Source organism: Callithrix jacchus, chromosome 4, assembly GCF_049354715.1.
Source record: "Callithrix jacchus isolate 240 chromosome 4, calJac240_pri, whole genome shotgun sequence".
Taxonomy (NCBI): Eukaryota; Metazoa; Chordata; class Mammalia; order Primates; family Cebidae; genus Callithrix; species Callithrix jacchus.
In genome coordinates this window covers 12646697-12664812 of record NC_133505.1, presented here as the reverse complement: position 1 = coordinate 12664812, position 18116 = coordinate 12646697, and the positions used below count along the sequence as shown (strand labels likewise).

Sequence of the window (18116 nt, the reverse complement as noted above, 5' to 3'; positions counted from 1 at the left end):
TTAATATGATTTCATATTTTTTCATTCAGTCATTTGAAAATATATTTTCATGATTGCATATATTGTCAAAATATACCACCATTTAGTAAATGATTTGGCAATATATATATATTTTTTTTTCTAAGGTAGGGTCTCACTCTGTCACCCAGGCTGGAGTGCAGTGGCACCATCTTAGCTCATTACAGCCTCCACCTCCTGGGCCCAACCGATCCTCCCACCTCAGCCTCCCTAGTAGCTGGGACTCTCCACACATGCCACCACACCTGGCTGACTTTTGTATGTTTTGTAGAGATGGGGTTTCACCATGTTGTCCAGGCTGGTCTTGAACATCTAGGCTCAAGTGATCCACCTGCCTCAGCCTCCCACAGTGCTGGGATTACAGGCATGAGCCACCACACCCAGTTATTTTTTTTAAGATGGGGTCTTGCTCTCTTGTTTAGGCTAGAGTGCACTTAGGGGATTATGACTCATTGCAGCATCAGTCTCCCAGCCTCAAGTGATCCTCTCACCTCAGCCTCCAGAGCAGCTGGGAGTACAGAGTGCACCTCCATGCCCAGCGAATTTTTAAATTTTTTATAGAGACAGGGCTTGCTATCTCAACCAGGCTGGTCTCAAATTCCTGAACTCAAGCAATCCTCCCACTTCAGCCTCTCAAAGTGTTAGGATTACAGGCGTGAGCCACTGTACCCAGCCAGTTTGCCAATTTAAAAAATATTGTAAGTAATCCTGAGCTTTGTGTACACTTAAAAATTTTTTTTCATTGAAGTAAAATTCATATAACATAAAACTAACCATTTTAAACTGTGCAGTTCAGTGGCACTTAGTATATTCACATTGTTGTGCAATTATCGTCTCTAATTCCCAAGTATTTTTTTCTTTTAAAAATCTTTCATATATATATTTGAAAAAAAATATATATATGAAAATATATGTATATATATATATATTTTTTTAATTGTACTTTAAATTCTGAGGTACCTGTGCAGATCATGCAGAATTGTTGCATAGGTACATACATGGCAATGTGGTTTGCTGCCTCCATCCCCGTCACCTATATCTGGCATTTCTCCCCATGGTATCCCTCCCTAACCTCCCTACCCCCATTGTCCATCCCCTCTCCCCCACAACAGACCCCAGTGTGTGATGCTCCCCTGCCTGTGTCCACGTGTTCTCATTGTTCAATACCTGCCTATGAGTGAGAACATGCAGTGTTTGATTTTATGTTTTTGTGTCAGTTTGCTGAGAATGATGGTTTCCAGATTCATCTATGTACCTACAAGGGACATGAACTTATCATTTTTTAATGGCTACATAGTATTCCATGGTGTATATGTGCTACATTTTCCTTGTTCAGTTTATTGTTGATGGGCATTTGGGTTGGATCCAGGTCTTTGCTATTGTAAACAGTGCCACAGTGAACATACGTGTGCATGTGTCTTTATAATAGAAAGATTTATCATCCTTTGGATATATACTCATAATAGAAAGATTTATCATCCTTTGAATATATACTCAGTAATGGGATTGCTGGGTCAAATGGAATTTCTATTTGTAGGTCCTTGAAGGAAGTGCTACACTGTCTCACAATGGTTGAACTAATTTACACTCCCACCAACAGTGTAAAAGTGTTCCTATTTCTCCACATCCTCTCCAGCATCTGTCCTCTCCAGGTTTTTTAATAATCGCCATTCTAACTGATGTGAGATGGTATCTCAGTGTGGTTTTGATTTGCATTTCTCTAATGACCAGTGATGATGAGCATTTTTTCATATGTTTGTAGGTCACATATATGTCTTCTTTTGAAAAGTGCATGTTCATATCCTTTGCCCACTTTTGAATGGGTTTGTTTGTTTTTTTTCTTGTAGATCTGTTTTAGTTCTTTGCAGATTCTGGATATTAGCTCTTTGTCAGATGGGTAGATTGCAAAAATTTTTTCCCATTCTGTTGGTTGCCGGTTCACTCTAATGATTGTTTCTTTTGCTGTGGAGTTTAATTAGGTCCCATTTGTCTATTTTGGCTTTTATTGCCAATGCTTTTGATGTTTTAGTCATGAAGTCCTTACCTATGTCTTGAATGGTTTTGCCTAGGTTTTCTTCTAGGGTTTATATGGTGTTAGGTCTTATGTTTAAGTCTTTAATCCGTCTGGAGTTAATTTTAGTGTAAGGTGTCAGGAAGGGGTCCAGTTTCTGCTTTCTGCACACTACTAGCCCGTTTTCCCAATACCATTTATTAAACAGGGAATCCTTTCCCCATTGCTTGTTTTTGTCAGGTTTGTCAAAGGTCAGATGGTTGTAGATGTGTGGCATTGCCCCTGAGGCCTCTGTTCTGTTCCATTGGTCTATCTCTGTTTTGGTACCAGTACCAAGCTGTTGGGGTCCTGCACGTCTGCCGGGGGGCTACCGACCTGCGGGAGTCCCTGAGACCACCAACGTAGATGTCTCGTTCAACCTGAGGGAGAGAGCGCGGGGAAGTGAAAGAAGATAGGAAAGTGGAGTCTGGAGGTCTGAGTGACTTGCAGTCAAACAGCAACTTTATTTCTGTAGGTGACAGCTTTTATACCTTTTTTCTTGTTATATTTACTTTAGCTCAGCAGAAAAGGGGGCAAACAGAAAAGGGAACAGAAATCACATAAAAATAGTTATCAGGAGCTTGTGATAACAGCTCACAAAGCAGTTTAAGAGTTAATCTATGTTTTTCAAAGATACACAGTGCAAGCAAACAATGGTTCCCTTAAGGTGGCTTGTTAACTATGCTTTCCATCAGGAGGTAGAGCAAAGGCTCAGCTCCTGAGAAAATATGGCAGGGGTCTTTGCCCCTCTCAGGCACCTCAATTGCAGCAAGCTTATTGCTTACACAGAGACTAAAGGGGATATGAAGCAGTCAGCACAATGTCCTCATAAACCACAGGCCCTTACTCTGCATTCTGTTTTTTGCCTCAGTGGCTTAGCCATTTTTACCTCAACTCGACAGCCCTCGAGAGGTGGGGGGAGAGCAGATATGTCCAGCCGCCAAGATGGGGCGAGTCACGCTAACTGTCTCAAGGCCCTTGGCGTGAACACTGCACCAAGCTGTTTTGATTACTGTAGCCTTGTAGTATAGTTTGAAGTCTGGTAGTGTGATGCCTCCAGCATTGTTCTTTTTGCTTAGTATTGTCTTAGCTATGCAGGCTCTCTTTTGGTCCCATATGAAGTTTAAGCTGGTTTTTCCAAGTTCTGTGGAGAGGGTCATAGGTAGCTTGATGTGGTAGTGTTTAATCTGTAAATTACTTTGGGCAATATGGCCATTTTCATGATATTGATTCTTCCTAACCAAGAGCATGGAATGTTTCTCCATTTGTTTGTGTCCTCTCTTATTTCCTTGAGCAGTGGTTTGTAGTTTTCCTTGAAGAGGTTATTTACATTCTTTGTTAGTTGTATTCCTAGGTATTTTATTCTCTTTGTAGCAATTGTGAATGGGAATTCTCTTTTAGTGTGTTATTGGTATATAGGAATGCTTGTGATTTCTGCACATTGATTTTATATCCTGAGACTTTGCTGAAGTTACTTATCAGTTTCAGGAGATTTTGGGCTGAGATAGTCGGGTCTTCTAAATATACAGTGGTATCGTCTGCAAATAGAGACAATTTGATTTCCTCCTTTCCTAATTGAATACCCTTTATTTCTTTTTCTTGCCCGATTGCTCTGGCTAGAACTTCCAATACTATATTGAATAGAAGTGGTGAGAGAGGACATCCTTGCCTAGTGCCAGATTTCAAAGGGAATGCTTCCAGTTTTTGCCCATTCAGTATGATATTGGCTATGGGTTTGTTGTAAATATCTTTTATTATTTTGAGATATGTTCTGTCGATAACTAGTTTATTGAGAGTTTTTAGCATAAAGGGCTGTTGAATTTTGTCAAAGGCCTTCTCTGCATCAGTTGAGATGATCATGTGGTTTTTGTCTTTGGTTCTGTTTATGTGGTGAATTACATTTACAGACTTGGGTGTGATGAACCAGCCTTGCATCCCTGGGATGAAGCCTACTTGATCGTGATGGATAAGCTTTTTGATGTGCTGTTGCAATTGGTTTGCCAGTATTTTATTGAAGATTTTTGCATCTATGTTCATCATGGATATTGGCCTGAAGTTTTCTTTTTTTGTTGAGTCTCTGCCAGGTTTTGGTATCAGGATAATGTTGGTCTCATAAAATGATTCGGGAAGGATTCCCTCTTTTTGTATTGTTTAGAATAGTTTCAGAAGGAGCGGTACCAACTCCTCTTTGTATGTCTGGTAGAATTTGGCTGTGAACCCATCGAGACCTGGGCTTTTTTTGGTTGGTAGGCTCTTAATTGCTGCCTCAACTTCAGACCTTATTGGTCTATTTAGGGTTTAAACTTCTTCCTGGTTTAGGCTTGGGTGAGTGCAAGTGTCCAGGAACTTACCCATTTCTTCCAGGTTTACTAGTTTAGGTGTGTATAGTTGTTTGTAGTAATCTCTGATGGTAGTTTGTGTTTCTGTGGAATTGGTGGTGATATCCCCTTTATCGTTTTTTATTGCATCAATTTGATTATTCTCTCTTTTCTTTTTTATCAGTCTGGCTAGTGATCTATTTTGTTGATCTTTTCAAAAAACCAACTCCTGGATATATTGATCTTTTTGAAAGGTTTTTTGTGTGTCTGTCTCCTTCAGTTCTGCTCTGATCTTAGTTAGTTCTTGTCTTCTGCTAGCTTTTGAGTTTTTTTGATCTTGCCCCTCTAGCTCTTTCAATTTTGATGATGGGATGTTGATCTTAGATCTTTCCTTACTTCTCATATGGGTATTTATTGCTGTAAATTTTCCTCTAGACACTGATTTGAATGTGTCCCAGAGATTCTGGTACATTTTATCTTCATTCTCATTGGTTTTGAAGAACATGTTTACTTCTGCCTTCATTTCTTTGTTTATCCAGTCAACATTCAAGAGCCAGTTGTTCTGTTTCCATGAAGTTGTGCGGTTCTGAGTTGGTTTCTTAATCTTGAGTTCTTATTTGATTGCACTGTGGTCTGAGAGACTGTTTGTTATGATTTCCATTCTTTTGCATTTGCTGAGGAGAGATTTACTTCCAATTATGTGGAAGTGCAATTTGAATTATGTGGAATTTACTTCCAATTATGTGGAATTTAGAGTAGGTGCAATGTGCTGACAAGAATGTATATTCTGTGGATTTGGGGTGGAGAGTTCTACAGATGTCTATTAGGTTTGCTTGGTCCAGATCTGAGTTCAAGTCCTAGATATCCTTGTTAATTTTCTGTCTTGTTGATCTCTCTAATATTGACAGTGGAGTGTTAATGTCTCCCACTAACTATTATTGTGTGGGAGTCTAAGTCTCTTTGTAGGTCATTGAGAACTTGCTCTATGTACCTGGGTACTCCTGTGTTGGGTGCATATATATTTAGGATCATTTGCTTTTCTTGTTGCATTGATCCTTTTACCATTATGTAATGTCCTTCTTTGTCTCTCTTGATCTTTGTTGGTTTAAAGTCTATTTTATCAGAGACTAGGATTGCAACTCCTGCTTTTTTTCCCTCTCTCTCTTTATTTGCTTGGTAAATCTTCCTCCATCCCTTTGAGACTATATGTGTCCTTGCATGTGAGATGGGTTTCCTGGCTACAGCACACCGATGGGTTTTGACTTTTTATCCAGTTTGCCTGTCTGTGTCTTTTGATTGGGGCATTTAGCCCATTTACATTAAGGTTAATATTGTTATGTGTGAATTTGATCCTGCCATTTTGATGCTAGCTGGTTGTTTTGCTGTTAGTTGATGCAGTTTCTTAATTATATTGAGCTTTTTACCATTTGGTATGTGTTTGGAGTGGCTGGTACTAGTTGCTCCTTTTTATGTTTAGTGCTTCTTTCAGGAGCTCTTGTAAGGCAGGTCTTGTGGTGACAAAATCTCTTAGCAATTACTTGTTCATAAAGGATTTTATTTCTCCTTCGCTTATGAAGCTTAGTTTGGCTGGATATGAAATTCTAGGTTGAAAGTTCTTTTCTTTAAGGATGTTGGATGTTGGCCCCCACTCTCTTCTGGCTTGTAGGGTTTCTGTGGAGAGATCCCCTGTGAGTCTGATGGGCTTTTCTTTGTGGGTAAACCAACCTTTCTCTCTGGCTGCCCTTAGCATTTTTTCCTTCATTTCATCCTTGGTGAATCTGATGATTATGTGCCTTGGGATTGCTCTTCTTGAGGAATATCTTTGTGGTGGTCTCTGTATTTCCTGAATTTGAGTGTTGGCCTGTCTTGTTAGGTTGGGGAAGTTCTCCTGGATAATATCCTGAAGAGTGTTTTCCAGCTTGTATTCATTCTTTCCGTCACATTCAGGTACACCTATCAAATGTAAATTAGGTCTTTTCACATAATCCCATATTTCTTGGAGGCTTTGTTCATTTCTTTTCACTCTTTCTTCTCTAATCTTGCCTTGTTTTATTTGATTGAGGTGATCTTCAGTCTCTGATATCCTTTCTTTTGCTTGGTCAATTCAGCTATTGAAACTTGTGTATGCTTTGCGAAGTTCTTGTGTTGTGTTTTTTCAGCTCCATCGATTCATTTATATTTCTCTCTAAGCTGTTTGTTCTCATTAACATTCCATCAAACCTTTTTTCAAGGTTCTTAGTTTCTTTGCATTGGGTTAGAACATGTTCTTTTATCTCAGAGAAGTTTGTTATTATTCACCTTCTCAAGCCTGTTTCTGTCAATTCATCAAACTCATTCTCTGTCCAGCTTTGTTTCTTTCCTGGTGTGGGGTTGTGATCCCTTTGAGGAGAGGCATTCTGGTTTTTGGTGTTTTCATCCTTTTTGTGTTGGTTTCTTCCCATCTTTGTGGATTTATCTACCTGTCGTCTTTGTAGTTGGTGACTTTCAGATGGGGTCTCAGAGTGGACGTCCTTTTTGTTGATGCTGAAGTTATTTCTGTTTTTTAGTTTTCCTTCTAACCATCAGGACTCTCTGCTGTAGGCCTGCTGGAGGTCCACTCCAGACCTTGCTTGCCTGGGGCTCACCTGCAGTGGCTGCAAAACAGTAAGGGTTGTTGCCAGTTTCTTCTTCTGTTATCTTTGTCCCAGATTGGTACCTGCCAGATGTCAGCCTGATATCTCCTTTACGAGTGTCTGTTTGGATATACAGGGGTCAGGGAGCTTCTTGAGGAGACAGTCTGTCCCTTATAGGAGTGCTGAGCTGGGAGCTCCATTGTTCCATTTAGAGCTTCTGGGTAGGTACGTTTAAGCCTGCTGCAGCAGAATTCATAAACACCCTTTTCCTCAGGTGCTCTGTCCTGGCAAAGTGGGGCTTTATTTATAAGTTCCTGACATGCTGCTGCCTTTTTTCAGAGATGCCCTGCCCAGCAAGGTGGTAGTCTAGCCAAGTCTTCCAGCAGAGGCATTACTGAGCTGCTGTGGGCTCTGCCCTGCTGTTGTGTGAACTTTCTGTTAGAACTGCCTCGGTAGTGGTGGACTGCCTCGGCAGTGGTGGACTGACACCCTTCCCCCCACTGAGCTGGACTGTCTCGGGTCCTGCTGGGCTTGCTGCAAAACTTTCTGGAGCATTTCAGATTGCTGGTCTTTGTTGGGGGTGGAACCCGCTGAGCCAGATCACCTGGCTCCCTGTTCCAGCCCCCTTTTTTTCAATTGAGTGGGTGGCTCTGTATCCCAGGCATTCTGGGTGCCTGTTGAAATGGCCACCCATATTTGTATGGCGACCAGCAGCGCCTGCTGAAACAGCTGTGCTGGAAACTCGTGGTGCTTTTCAGCCCAGGAATCTCCTGGTCTGTGGGCAATAAAAACTTGTTTGGAAATGCGGTGATCACTCACCCTCTGAGTTCTTCTTGCTGGGAACTGCACTCCAGAGTTGTTCCTATTCGGCCATCTTGGATCTTTCCTTCTCCCATGTATTTTCATCATCCACAAGGGAAACTCTAATTCTTCCTACCCCCAGTTCCTGGTAACTACTAATCTGCTTTCTGTGTTTATGGATTTACCTATTTTGGATGTTTGATGTTAATGGAATTGTGCAACATGTGACCTTTTGTAGCCTGTCTTTTTTACCCCGCATAATGTTTTTGAGGTTCATATCCATTGTAGGATGTGTCAGCACTTTATTCTTTTTTTAATGGGTGAATAATATTCCATTGGCTGGATATGCCACAGTTTTTTTTTAACATTCTTCTGTTGATGGACATCTAGATCATTTCAGCCATTTAACAATTGGGCCTAGTACTAGAACATTCTCGTACAAGTATTTGTTTGAATACCTGCTTACAATTCTTTGGTATGTACCTAAAAATAGAATTGCTGGATCATATATGGTAATTGTATGTTTAACTTCTTGAGGGACCTCAAACTTTTTTCCTGTAGCTGCTGTACTATTTTTCATTCCTGTCTGTAGTGTATGAGGGTTCTGATTTCTCCACAGATTTGAAGTGGTATCTCATGGTGGTTTTAATTTGCATTTCCCTAATGACTAATGCAACCTTTCATATGCTTGTTGTCCATTTGTGTATCTTTGGAGATATATCTGTTAACATCCTTTGCCCATTTTTGTTTTGTTTTGATTTTGGGATGGCATCTCGTTCTGTCACCGTGACTGGAGTGAAATGGTGAGATCTTGGCTCACTGCAACCTCTGCAATCTGGGATCAAGCCATTTTCCTGCTTCAGCCTTCCGAATAGCTGGGATTATAGGTGTGCACCACCATGCTGGGCTAATTTTTGTCTTTTTAGTAGAGACAGCGTTTCCCCATGTTGGCCAGGCAGATTTCGAACTCCTGACCTCAAGTGATCCCTCTGCCTCGGCCTCCCAAAGTGGTAAGATTACAGGCGTGAACCACTGTGCCCAGCCTTTTTATATATTTTGGATGCTAAACCCTTATTATATCTATGATTTGCAAGTATTTTTTTTCCTGTAGGTTGTCTTTTTACTTTGGTAGAGCCCTTTGATGCACAAAAGTTTTTAATTTTGGGGAAGTTCAGTTTATCTGTTTTTTTCTTTTGTTGCTTTTGGTGTTGTTGCTAAGAGTTCATTGCCAAATTCCAGGTCATAAAGGTTTACTTTGTTTCCTAAGAGTTCTGTTGTTTGAGTACTTATGTTTAGGTATTTGATCCATTTTGAATTAATATTTGTGTATGTGTAAAATAGGGGGTCTAACTTCATTCTTTTGCATATGGATAGCTGCACACTTTAAACAAAGTTTATTTTGGAATCATCATTATTTATTATTATTAGTTTTTGAGATGGAGTCTTGCTCTGTTGCTCAGGCTGGATTGCAGTGGCATGATCTCAGCATCCTCTGTCTCCCGGGTTCAAGCGATTCTCCTCCTTCAGCCTCCTGAGTAGCTGGGACTACAGGAATGTACCACCATGCCCAGCTAGTTTTCTGCTTTTAGTAGAGACGTGGGTTTCACCATGTTGGCCAGGCTGGTGTTGAACTCCTGACTTCAGGTGATCTGCCTGCCTTGGCCTCCCAAAGTGCTGGGATTATAGGTGTGATCCACTGCGCCCAGTCTGGAAGCATTTTACATTTAGAGTTGCTAAGATAGTACAGAGAGTTTCTATATATCCTTCATGCAGCTTCCCTTAATGCTGTCATCTTATATACCGTGATTATTTGTCAAAGTAAGAAATTAACTTTGGCATAGCACTAATAACTGTAGACTTTATTTGAATTTCATCAGCTTCCTCACTAATGTTCTTTTACTGTTCTAGAATCCAGTGCAGCATACCACATTGCATTTAGTGTGCATACTTTTTGACTAACCGAAAGTAAATTTCAATTTATTTTATGCTGATTTTTCCTTTTTTTTTTTTTTGAGACAGAGTTTCGCTGTTGTTACCCAGGCTGGAGTGCAATGGTGCAATCTCGGCTCACTGCAACCTTCGCCTCCTGGGTTCAGGCAATTCTCCTGCCTCAGCCTCCTGAGTAGCTGGGCACGCGCCACCATGCCCAGCTAATTTTTTGTAATTTTAGTAGAGACGGGGTTTCACCATGTTGACCAGGATGGTCTCGATCTCTTGTGATCCACCCAGCTCGGCCTCCCAAAGTGCTGGGATTACAGGCTTGAGCCACCGCGCCTGGCCATTGTTCCTTTTTTTTTTTTTTGAGATGGGGTCTCAGTCTATTGCCCAGGCTGGAGTACAGTGGTGTAATCGCAACTCACTGCAGCCTTGACCTCCCCAGGCTCAAGCCATCCTCCTACCTCAGCCTCCTGAGTATCTGGGACTACAGGCATGTACCACCACTTTTGTATTTTTTGTAGAAACGGGGTGTCACTATGTTGCTCAGGCTAGTCTGAAACTCCTGGGCTCAAGTGATCCACCCACCTCAACTTCCCAAAGTGCTGAGATTACAGAGTGGAGCCACCACGCCTGGCCCCGATTGTTTCTTTAGGTTAGAGCTGGAAAAGCTTCCTGACAGCAGTGCTCATATCACCTTGGCACTTACCTCACCCTGACGAAGTATTAAATCAGAAATGATCCTAATGGATGAAAGTGGATTATACAGATGGTGGTGATGCAAGGAGGAGAGAAAATACTTAGGATTGCTAAAAGATTGGAGAAGATGGCCAAGTGTGGAGGAGGGAAATGGTGACTGAAGATTAGCTCACTTGTTGATCCTGACTTATACCTCCCATCCAGGTTCAGTGTACGAAACCTGAGTGTGGAAAATGGAGGCAGCTCACCAAGGAAATCCAGCTTACTCCACAGATAGCCAATACTTATCGATGTGGTATGAAACCAAATACTGCTGTGAAGGTACGTTCTGTCTTTTTGCTTTTGAATTAATTGATACATTAATATAGTTGTCAGTAAACAGTAATGGTGTATGTTTTTCATGTATTGTGTTGATCATTCTATCAAGGTTATACTGGCATGCATGTAACCGAACCCCAACTATAATGGCTTAACCAGTTCAGGATTTTGCTTTTCTGTCATTAGAAGGAGTTAAGAAATAGGCTGTCTAGGGTTGGTTTTGTTGCACAAGGAGGTCTCTTTGTAGTTTCCACTCCAGCCACCTGTGGGTTAACTCCCATGGTCAGGGCCACAAGGTGGTTGCTGCACCACCAGTCATGTGTCCAAATCCTAAGCAGGAAAGGGGGAAAGATCAAAGGTCAAGACGGGAGTATCAGCTGAGTCTATTCCTCTTTCATTGGGGGAAATAGGAGCTTTCCTGCAGGTTCCATCAGTAGTTTCTATTTATATCTCATTGGCCAGAATGGGATCATGCAGCTACTCTGGTTTTAATTTTTTGTTCATTTTGGTTTGTTTCATTTTTATACAATGTCGTTGACACCATAAATGCAGCTTCGCTAACTACAGTGAGGACGAAGGAAGAAAATATTTTACAGCTGAGCATGTTGCAACACTAAACAGACCGGATCCTATCAGTGAGGAAGAAGGGATTAATTCATATGCTTGGCAATTAGGAATCGGCCTTTACTCTTATAATGGGTCTCTTTTGAAATTTGGCAATTTCTTAGTGTTTAAAAATGTGTTATTATTGCTTTAGTGCATTAAAGGTGTTAGTCTACACAAATGCCGCTGGTACCTGCAGTACATGAAAGAATATGAGGAATTGTTTTAGTCTCAGAAGTAAAATACTTTGTTTTTAGAAATTGAGGTAAAATTTACGTGTCATAAAATTCACTCTTTTAAAGTGTACAGTTCAGTGGTTTGTGGTGCAGGTTGAAACGCCCAGTCTGAAAATCTGAAATGCTCCAAAATCTGAAACTTCTTGAACACTGAGATGATGCTCAGAGGTGCCCAAAGGAAATGTTCATTGGAGCGTTTCAGATTTTCAGATTAGAGAAGTCCAACCAGTAAGTATGTTGCAAACATTCCAAAATCCAGAACGCTTCTGGTCCCAAGCATTTCAAATAAGAGAAATTCAACCTGGGATTCAAAATATAAACATTATATATATATATATATAAATTTTATTTTATTTTATTTTATTTTTTGAAATGGAATTTTGCTGTTGTCGCCCAGGCTGGAGTGCAGTGGTGCGATCTCAGCTCACTGCAACCTCTGCCTCCTGGGTTGAAGCAATTCTCATCCCTCAGCCTCCCGAGTAGCTGGGACTACAGGTGCACTGCCACCATGCCCAGCTAATTTTGTATTTTCAGGAGAGACTGGGTTTCACCATGTTGGCCAGGCTGGTCTCTAACTTCTGACCTAAGCTAATCAACCTGCCTCAGCCTCCAAAGTGCTGGGATTACAGGCATGAGCCACTGCACCTGGCCTTAACATTATATTTTTACAATGCCTGGGATTTAATAAAAGCCTGGAATTCAAAATATAAATATTATTATTAAATTTTATTATATTTATAATAAACTGTGTAGTTTTTTTGTATGTGCCTGGCCTATTCATTCATTATGAATATAAATATATTAGAAGTGGCCAGGCACAGTGGTTCATGCCTGTAATCCCAGCACTTTGAGAGGCCGAGGCAGGTGGATCACCTGAGGTCAGAAATTCGAGACCAGCTGGCCAACATGGTGAAACCCCATTTCTACTAAAAATATGAAAATTTGTTGGGGGTGGTGGCATGTGCCTGTAATCTCAGCTACTTGAGAGGCTGAGGCAGGAGAATCACTTGAACCTGGGAGACGGTGCTGTTGCACTCTGGCCTGGGCAACAGGAGTGAAACTCCATCTCAAAAAAAAAAAAAAAAAATGTGTGTGTGTGTGTGTATTAGGAGTGTAATCAGTGAGTTATATCATAAGTTTAATGTTTGCAAAACTACCAAATGCTTTCCATGGTAGTACCATATTACAGCATTTTATAGTGTTACTCTTCTTTCTTTGTTAATTATGGCCATTCTAATGGGTATGTACTAGTATCATTGTATTGTTAGTTTGGATTTCCCTAGTAACTGGTGATCTTGAGTGTATTTTTCATATGCTTATTGGCCATGCATTCCTCTTTGGAAAATGTCTGATCAAGTTTTTTTAATTGGGTTTTATTGATTTGTAGTTCTTTATGTAATCTGGATATAACCGTGTATTTTGAATGTTTGTTTCCCCAGTTTGTGTTAAATAAAGCCTTTTCATTTTCTCAATAGGTCTTTTATGAGGAGTTTTCCATTTTGAAGCCTAGTTTATTCACTTTTTCATCATGCTTAGAACTTTTTGTATCCTTTCTGAGAAGTCATTGGTTACCTCTCACTTTGTAAAAATACTCTCGTGTTTTCAAATCACTGCAAATTCCAGGTCACTGCAAATGCTGTTAATTCATTTCTTGTTATGTCTGAGTAGTATTCCATCATATATATATATATGCACCACAGTTTTTTTTTTAATCCACTCATTGATTAATAGGCATTTGGGTAGGTTCCACAATTTTGCAGTTGTGAACTGTGTTGCTATAAACATGAATGTGCAAGTATGTTTTATGTGTAATGACTTCTTTTCCTCTCAGTAGATACCCAGGAGTGGGATTGCTGGATCAAATAGTAGTTCTACTTTTAGTTCTTTAAGGAATCTCCACACTGCTTTGCATATGGCTGTACTAGTCTACATTCCCACTAGCAGTGTAGAAGTGTTCCCTGACCACTGCATCCATGCCAACATCTACTGTGTTTTGATTTTTTTTTTATTATGGCCATTCTTGTAGGAGTAAGGTGGTATCACATTGTGGCTTTGATTTGCATTTCCCTGATCAGTATTGATGTTGAGCGTTTTTTCATATGTTTGTTGGTCATTTGTGTATCTTCTTTTAAGAATTGTCTATTTATGTCCTTAGCACACTTTTTGATGGGATTGTTTTTTTCTTACTGATTTGAGTTCATTGTAGATTCTGGGTATTAGTCCTTTGTTGGATGTATAGATTGTGAAGATTTTCTCCCACTTTCTGGGTTGTCTGTTTACTCTGCTAACTGTTCATTTGCCGTGCAAAAGCTCTTTAGTTTAATTAAGTCCCAGCTATTTATCTTTGTTTTTATTGCATTTGCTTATGGGTTCTTGGTCATGAAATCCTTGCCTAAGCCAGTGTCTAGAAGCGTTTTTCAGTGTTATCTTCTAGATCTTAGATTTAAGTCCTTAATCTGTCTTGAGTTGATTTTTGTATAAGGTGAGAGATGAGGATCCACTTTCATTCTCCTACATGTAGCTAGCCAATTATCCCCGCACCATTTCGGGGAAAAGAGTGTCCTTTCCTTGCTTTATGTTTTTGTTTGTTTTGCCAAAGATCATTTGGTTCTAAGTATTAGGGCTTATTTCTGTGTTCTCTATTATGTTCCATTTGTCTGTGTGCCTATTTTTATACAAGTACCACACTGTTTTGGTGACTATGGCCTTATAGTTTGAAATCAGGTAGTATGATGCCTGCAGATTTGCTCTTTTTGCTTTGGCTATGTAGGGATTTTTTTGGTTCCGTATGAATTTTAGAATTTTTTCTAATTCTGTGAAGAATGATGGTGGTATTTGGAAGGGGATTGCTTTGAACTTGTAGATAGCTTTTGGCAGTATGGTCATTTTCACAATTCTGATCCTACCCATCGTGAGCATTGGATGTGTTTCCATTTGTTTGTGTTGTCTGTGATTTCTTCCAGCAGCATTTTGTAGTTTTCCTCGTAGAGGTCTTTTGACTCCTTGGTTAGGTATATTCCTAAGTATTTTATTTTGCAGCTGTTGTTAAAGGGGTTGAGTTCTTGATTCGACTCTCAGCTTGGTTGCTGTTGGTGTATAGAAGAGATTTGTGTACATTAATCTTGTATCCAGAAACTTTGCTGAATTTTTTTTTAAATCAGTTCTAGGAGCTTTGTTGAAGAGTCCTTAGAGCTTTCAAGGCAAATGATCATATAGTCAGCAAGCAGTGACAGTTTGGCTTCCTCTTTACCACTTTGGATGCCCTTTATTTCTTTCTCTTGTCTGATTGCTCTGGCTAGGACTTTCAATACTACGTTGAAGAGGAGCGGTGAGAGTGGGCATCCTTGTCTTCCAGTTCTCAGTAGGAATTCTTTCAGCTTTTCCCTATTCAGTATTATGTTAGCTGTGGATTTGTTATAGGTGGCTTTTATTATATTGAGGTATGTCCCTTGTATGCCGATTTTGCTGAGAGTTTTAATCATCAGGGGATGCTGGCTTTTGTCCAGTGCTTGTTCTGCATCTGCTGGGATGATCATGTGATTTTTGTTTTTAACTCTGTTTATGCATCACGTTTCTTGACTTGCATATGTGAAAGCATCCCTGCATCGCTGGTACAAAACCCACTTGATCGTGTATTATCTTTTTGATATGCTGTTGGATCTCGTTAGCTAGTATTTTGTTAAGCATCTACATTAGCTAGTATTTTGTTAGTGTCTGTGTTCATCAGGAATATTGGTCTGTAGTTTTTTTGGTTATGTCTGTTCCTGGTTTTGGTATTAGGGTGACGCTGGCTTCATAAAATGAATTAGGGAGGGTTCTCCCTTTCTCTGTCTTGTGGAATAGTGTCAAAAGGATTGGTACAAATTCTTCTTTGAATGTCTGGTAGAATTCTGCTGTGAATCCATCTGGTGTTGGACTTTTTTTTATTGGTAATCTTTTATTTACCATTTGAATCTCACTGCTTATTATTGGTCTGTTCAGGGTATCTAATTCTTCCTGATTTAAGCTAGGAGGGTTGCATTTTTCCAGGAATTTATCCATGTCTTCTAGGTTTTCTAGATTATGTGTGTAAAGGTGTTCTTAGTAGCTTCAAAAACTGTTTTGTATTTCAGTGGTGTCAGTTGTTTCTTAATGAGAGGTCATTTCAATTTTCTCTCCTCTTTTCTTGGTTCGTCTTGCTAATGGTCTATCAACTTTATCTTTTCAAAGAACCAGGTTTTTGTTTCATTTATCTTTTGTATTTTTTTGTTTCAGTTTCATTTAGTTCTGCTCTGATCTTGGTTATTTCCTTTCTTCTGCTATGCTTGGGTTTGGTTTGTTCTTGTTTCTCGTTCCTTGAGGCCACACCTATTTTTAATTTAAAAAACTTTCTGTAGTGAGAGGGTCTTGCTGTGTTGCCCAGGCTCATCTTGAACTCTTGGCCTCAAATGATCCTCCCTCCTTAGCCTTCCAAAGTGCTGGGAATTACAGGTGTGAGCCACCGCACCTGGCACCACACCTGTTTTGTAAATATAGTTTTAATTGGGACATAACCGTGCTCATTCCTGCTCCTGGCACCACACCTGTTTTGTAAATAAAGTTTTAATTGGGACATAGCCATGCTTATTGTTATGTATTGGCTGCTTTCATGCTACCATGACAGTACTTGTGACAGAGCCCAGACTATTTATGATGTGGTCCTTCACAGAAAACGTTTTCTGACCCATGGGCATGATATCTCTCTCCATCTTTTTAAAGTTAACGTCTCCCAGCAGTATTTTCTAATTTTCACTGAGGATGTCTTTTATGCCTTTTGTTCAGTTTATTTCTAGATACTTAATTTTTTCCCTCAAATTATAGATAAAATTTATGTTTCACTCCATTTTCAAGTTATGCACTAACTATGTAGAAATACAATTGACTTTTTCTTCTTTTTTCTTTTTCTTTTTTTTTTTTTTTTTTCCTTAAGTCCATTTTCTGCTGCTGTAACATACAATTGACTTTTGTATATCGGCCTCGTACCCAGAGACTTTGTTAATTTTATTTATTAAGTTCCATAGATCTTTTCATAGAATCCTTTGTGTTGTCTGCAGACAAGCCATACAGTCATGATTGTCTGTAAACATTTTCTCCATGTCGGTGCCCTTTTTCTTGCCTTACTACATAGGTCAGGACCACCAGTGACTGTGTTCTATAGAGTGATGAGAGCAGACAACCTTCCCTGGTACTCGACTTCAGGAGGAGTATATTTAGTATCATTATATACAGTGTTGGCTGTAGTTTTTTATTGACTTTTTTAAAGGAAAAGTTGTATTAATTATGTACAGAAAACTCCACAGTGTACATTTAACCCAGTTGAGTGGCAACTTCTTTAGCCTTTGCGTTTTCGGAGCTCGATGATGCGAACCATAGACTTAGGACCCAGAACATTGCCTCCCCAGAGACAGCAGATCTCATCGTATCTGTCGATGTAATTGGTCCCGATAGCTTCCACCAGTTTAGCCAAAGCTCCTTTGTCTTCCAAGTTAACCTGTGTGAAAGTGACAGTAATGCAGGTCTTCCTGTGGACTAGACGTCCCCATCTAGACCTCCCCTTGATAATGCAGTAAGGGACCCCCTTTTTATGATACAGGGCAGACAGGAAGACAACCAGCTCGTTGGGATCCATGTTGTGTGCAGTCACCACCACCTGAGCTTTCTCGTTATCCACAACGGTTGTGATGGTGTTAACTCCCGCTGGAAAGACAGGTGATCTCTTAGTGGGGACATCCCCTTTGCCAGCAGCTTTCTTCTCGGCCTGGGCCAACAGCCTGTGCTTTTTCTCTTGCTTTGTCTCTGGTCTGTATGTGTGGGCCGGCTTACGCCATTGGGTAGCTGTTTGGCGGTCTAGGGCCTAGGTGAACTGGTTAATCGCAGGAGGTACTTTCAGCTTCTTGTAGAGGATGGCTCTCTGCCGCTGCAACCTGATATAGCGGGGCTATTTCACAAAGCGGGTGAGGTCTCTTTTGGGCTGGATGTCCTGTGCAGTGCCAAAGTTCTTAGACTTTTTCTCAAACGGGGGATTCACCACTTTCTTGACCTCCTGCTTTTTCACGACAGCAGGAGCTGGAGCCACCTTCTTCCCCTTGACCTTCCTTTCGGCGTCTGGGGCGGTGGGAGGAGAGATTGTAGATGTTCCTTATGAGATGGAACAGTTGTCTCCTTTTCTTTTCTTGATTTGCTGAGAACTTTTTATGACGTTGGCTAATACTTTTTCTGCATCTTTTATGATGACCGTTGCTTTTTCTTCTTTGATCAGCAAATGTAATGAATTTGCATTCCTGGAGGATAAATCCACTTATTTTTAATGTATTATTCTTTTTACGTATTTTCAGATTTGATTAAATTATGGTAACGATTTTTGCATCTTTGTTTGTCTTGGAGACTTTATTAGTTTCCTTTCTTGTAATAACCTTGTTGGATTCTGCCTTCAGAGTTATGCTTGCCCTGTAAAATGAGCGGTATGTCGTCTTTTCTGTGAAGGAGTTGGTTGTACAAGTTTGGTATT

At 40.2% G+C, this 18116-nt stretch overlaps 1 protein-coding gene across 9 annotated transcripts in view; it reads left to right on the top strand.

Annotated features, from left to right (window-relative positions):
- Positions 1 to 18116, top strand: part of KDM1B (lysine demethylase 1B) — a 105834-nt gene that overhangs the window by 47053 nt on the left and 40665 nt on the right. For all 9 annotated transcript variants that reach the window (XM_078368249.1, XM_035294808.3, XM_078368247.1 and 6 more), the window contains one exon: positions 10638 to 10754. In XM_078368249.1, coding sequence (XP_078224375.1) covers positions 10638 to 10754 — 117 coding nt within the window. The remainder of the gene's footprint in view (positions 1 to 10637; positions 10755 to 18116) is intronic.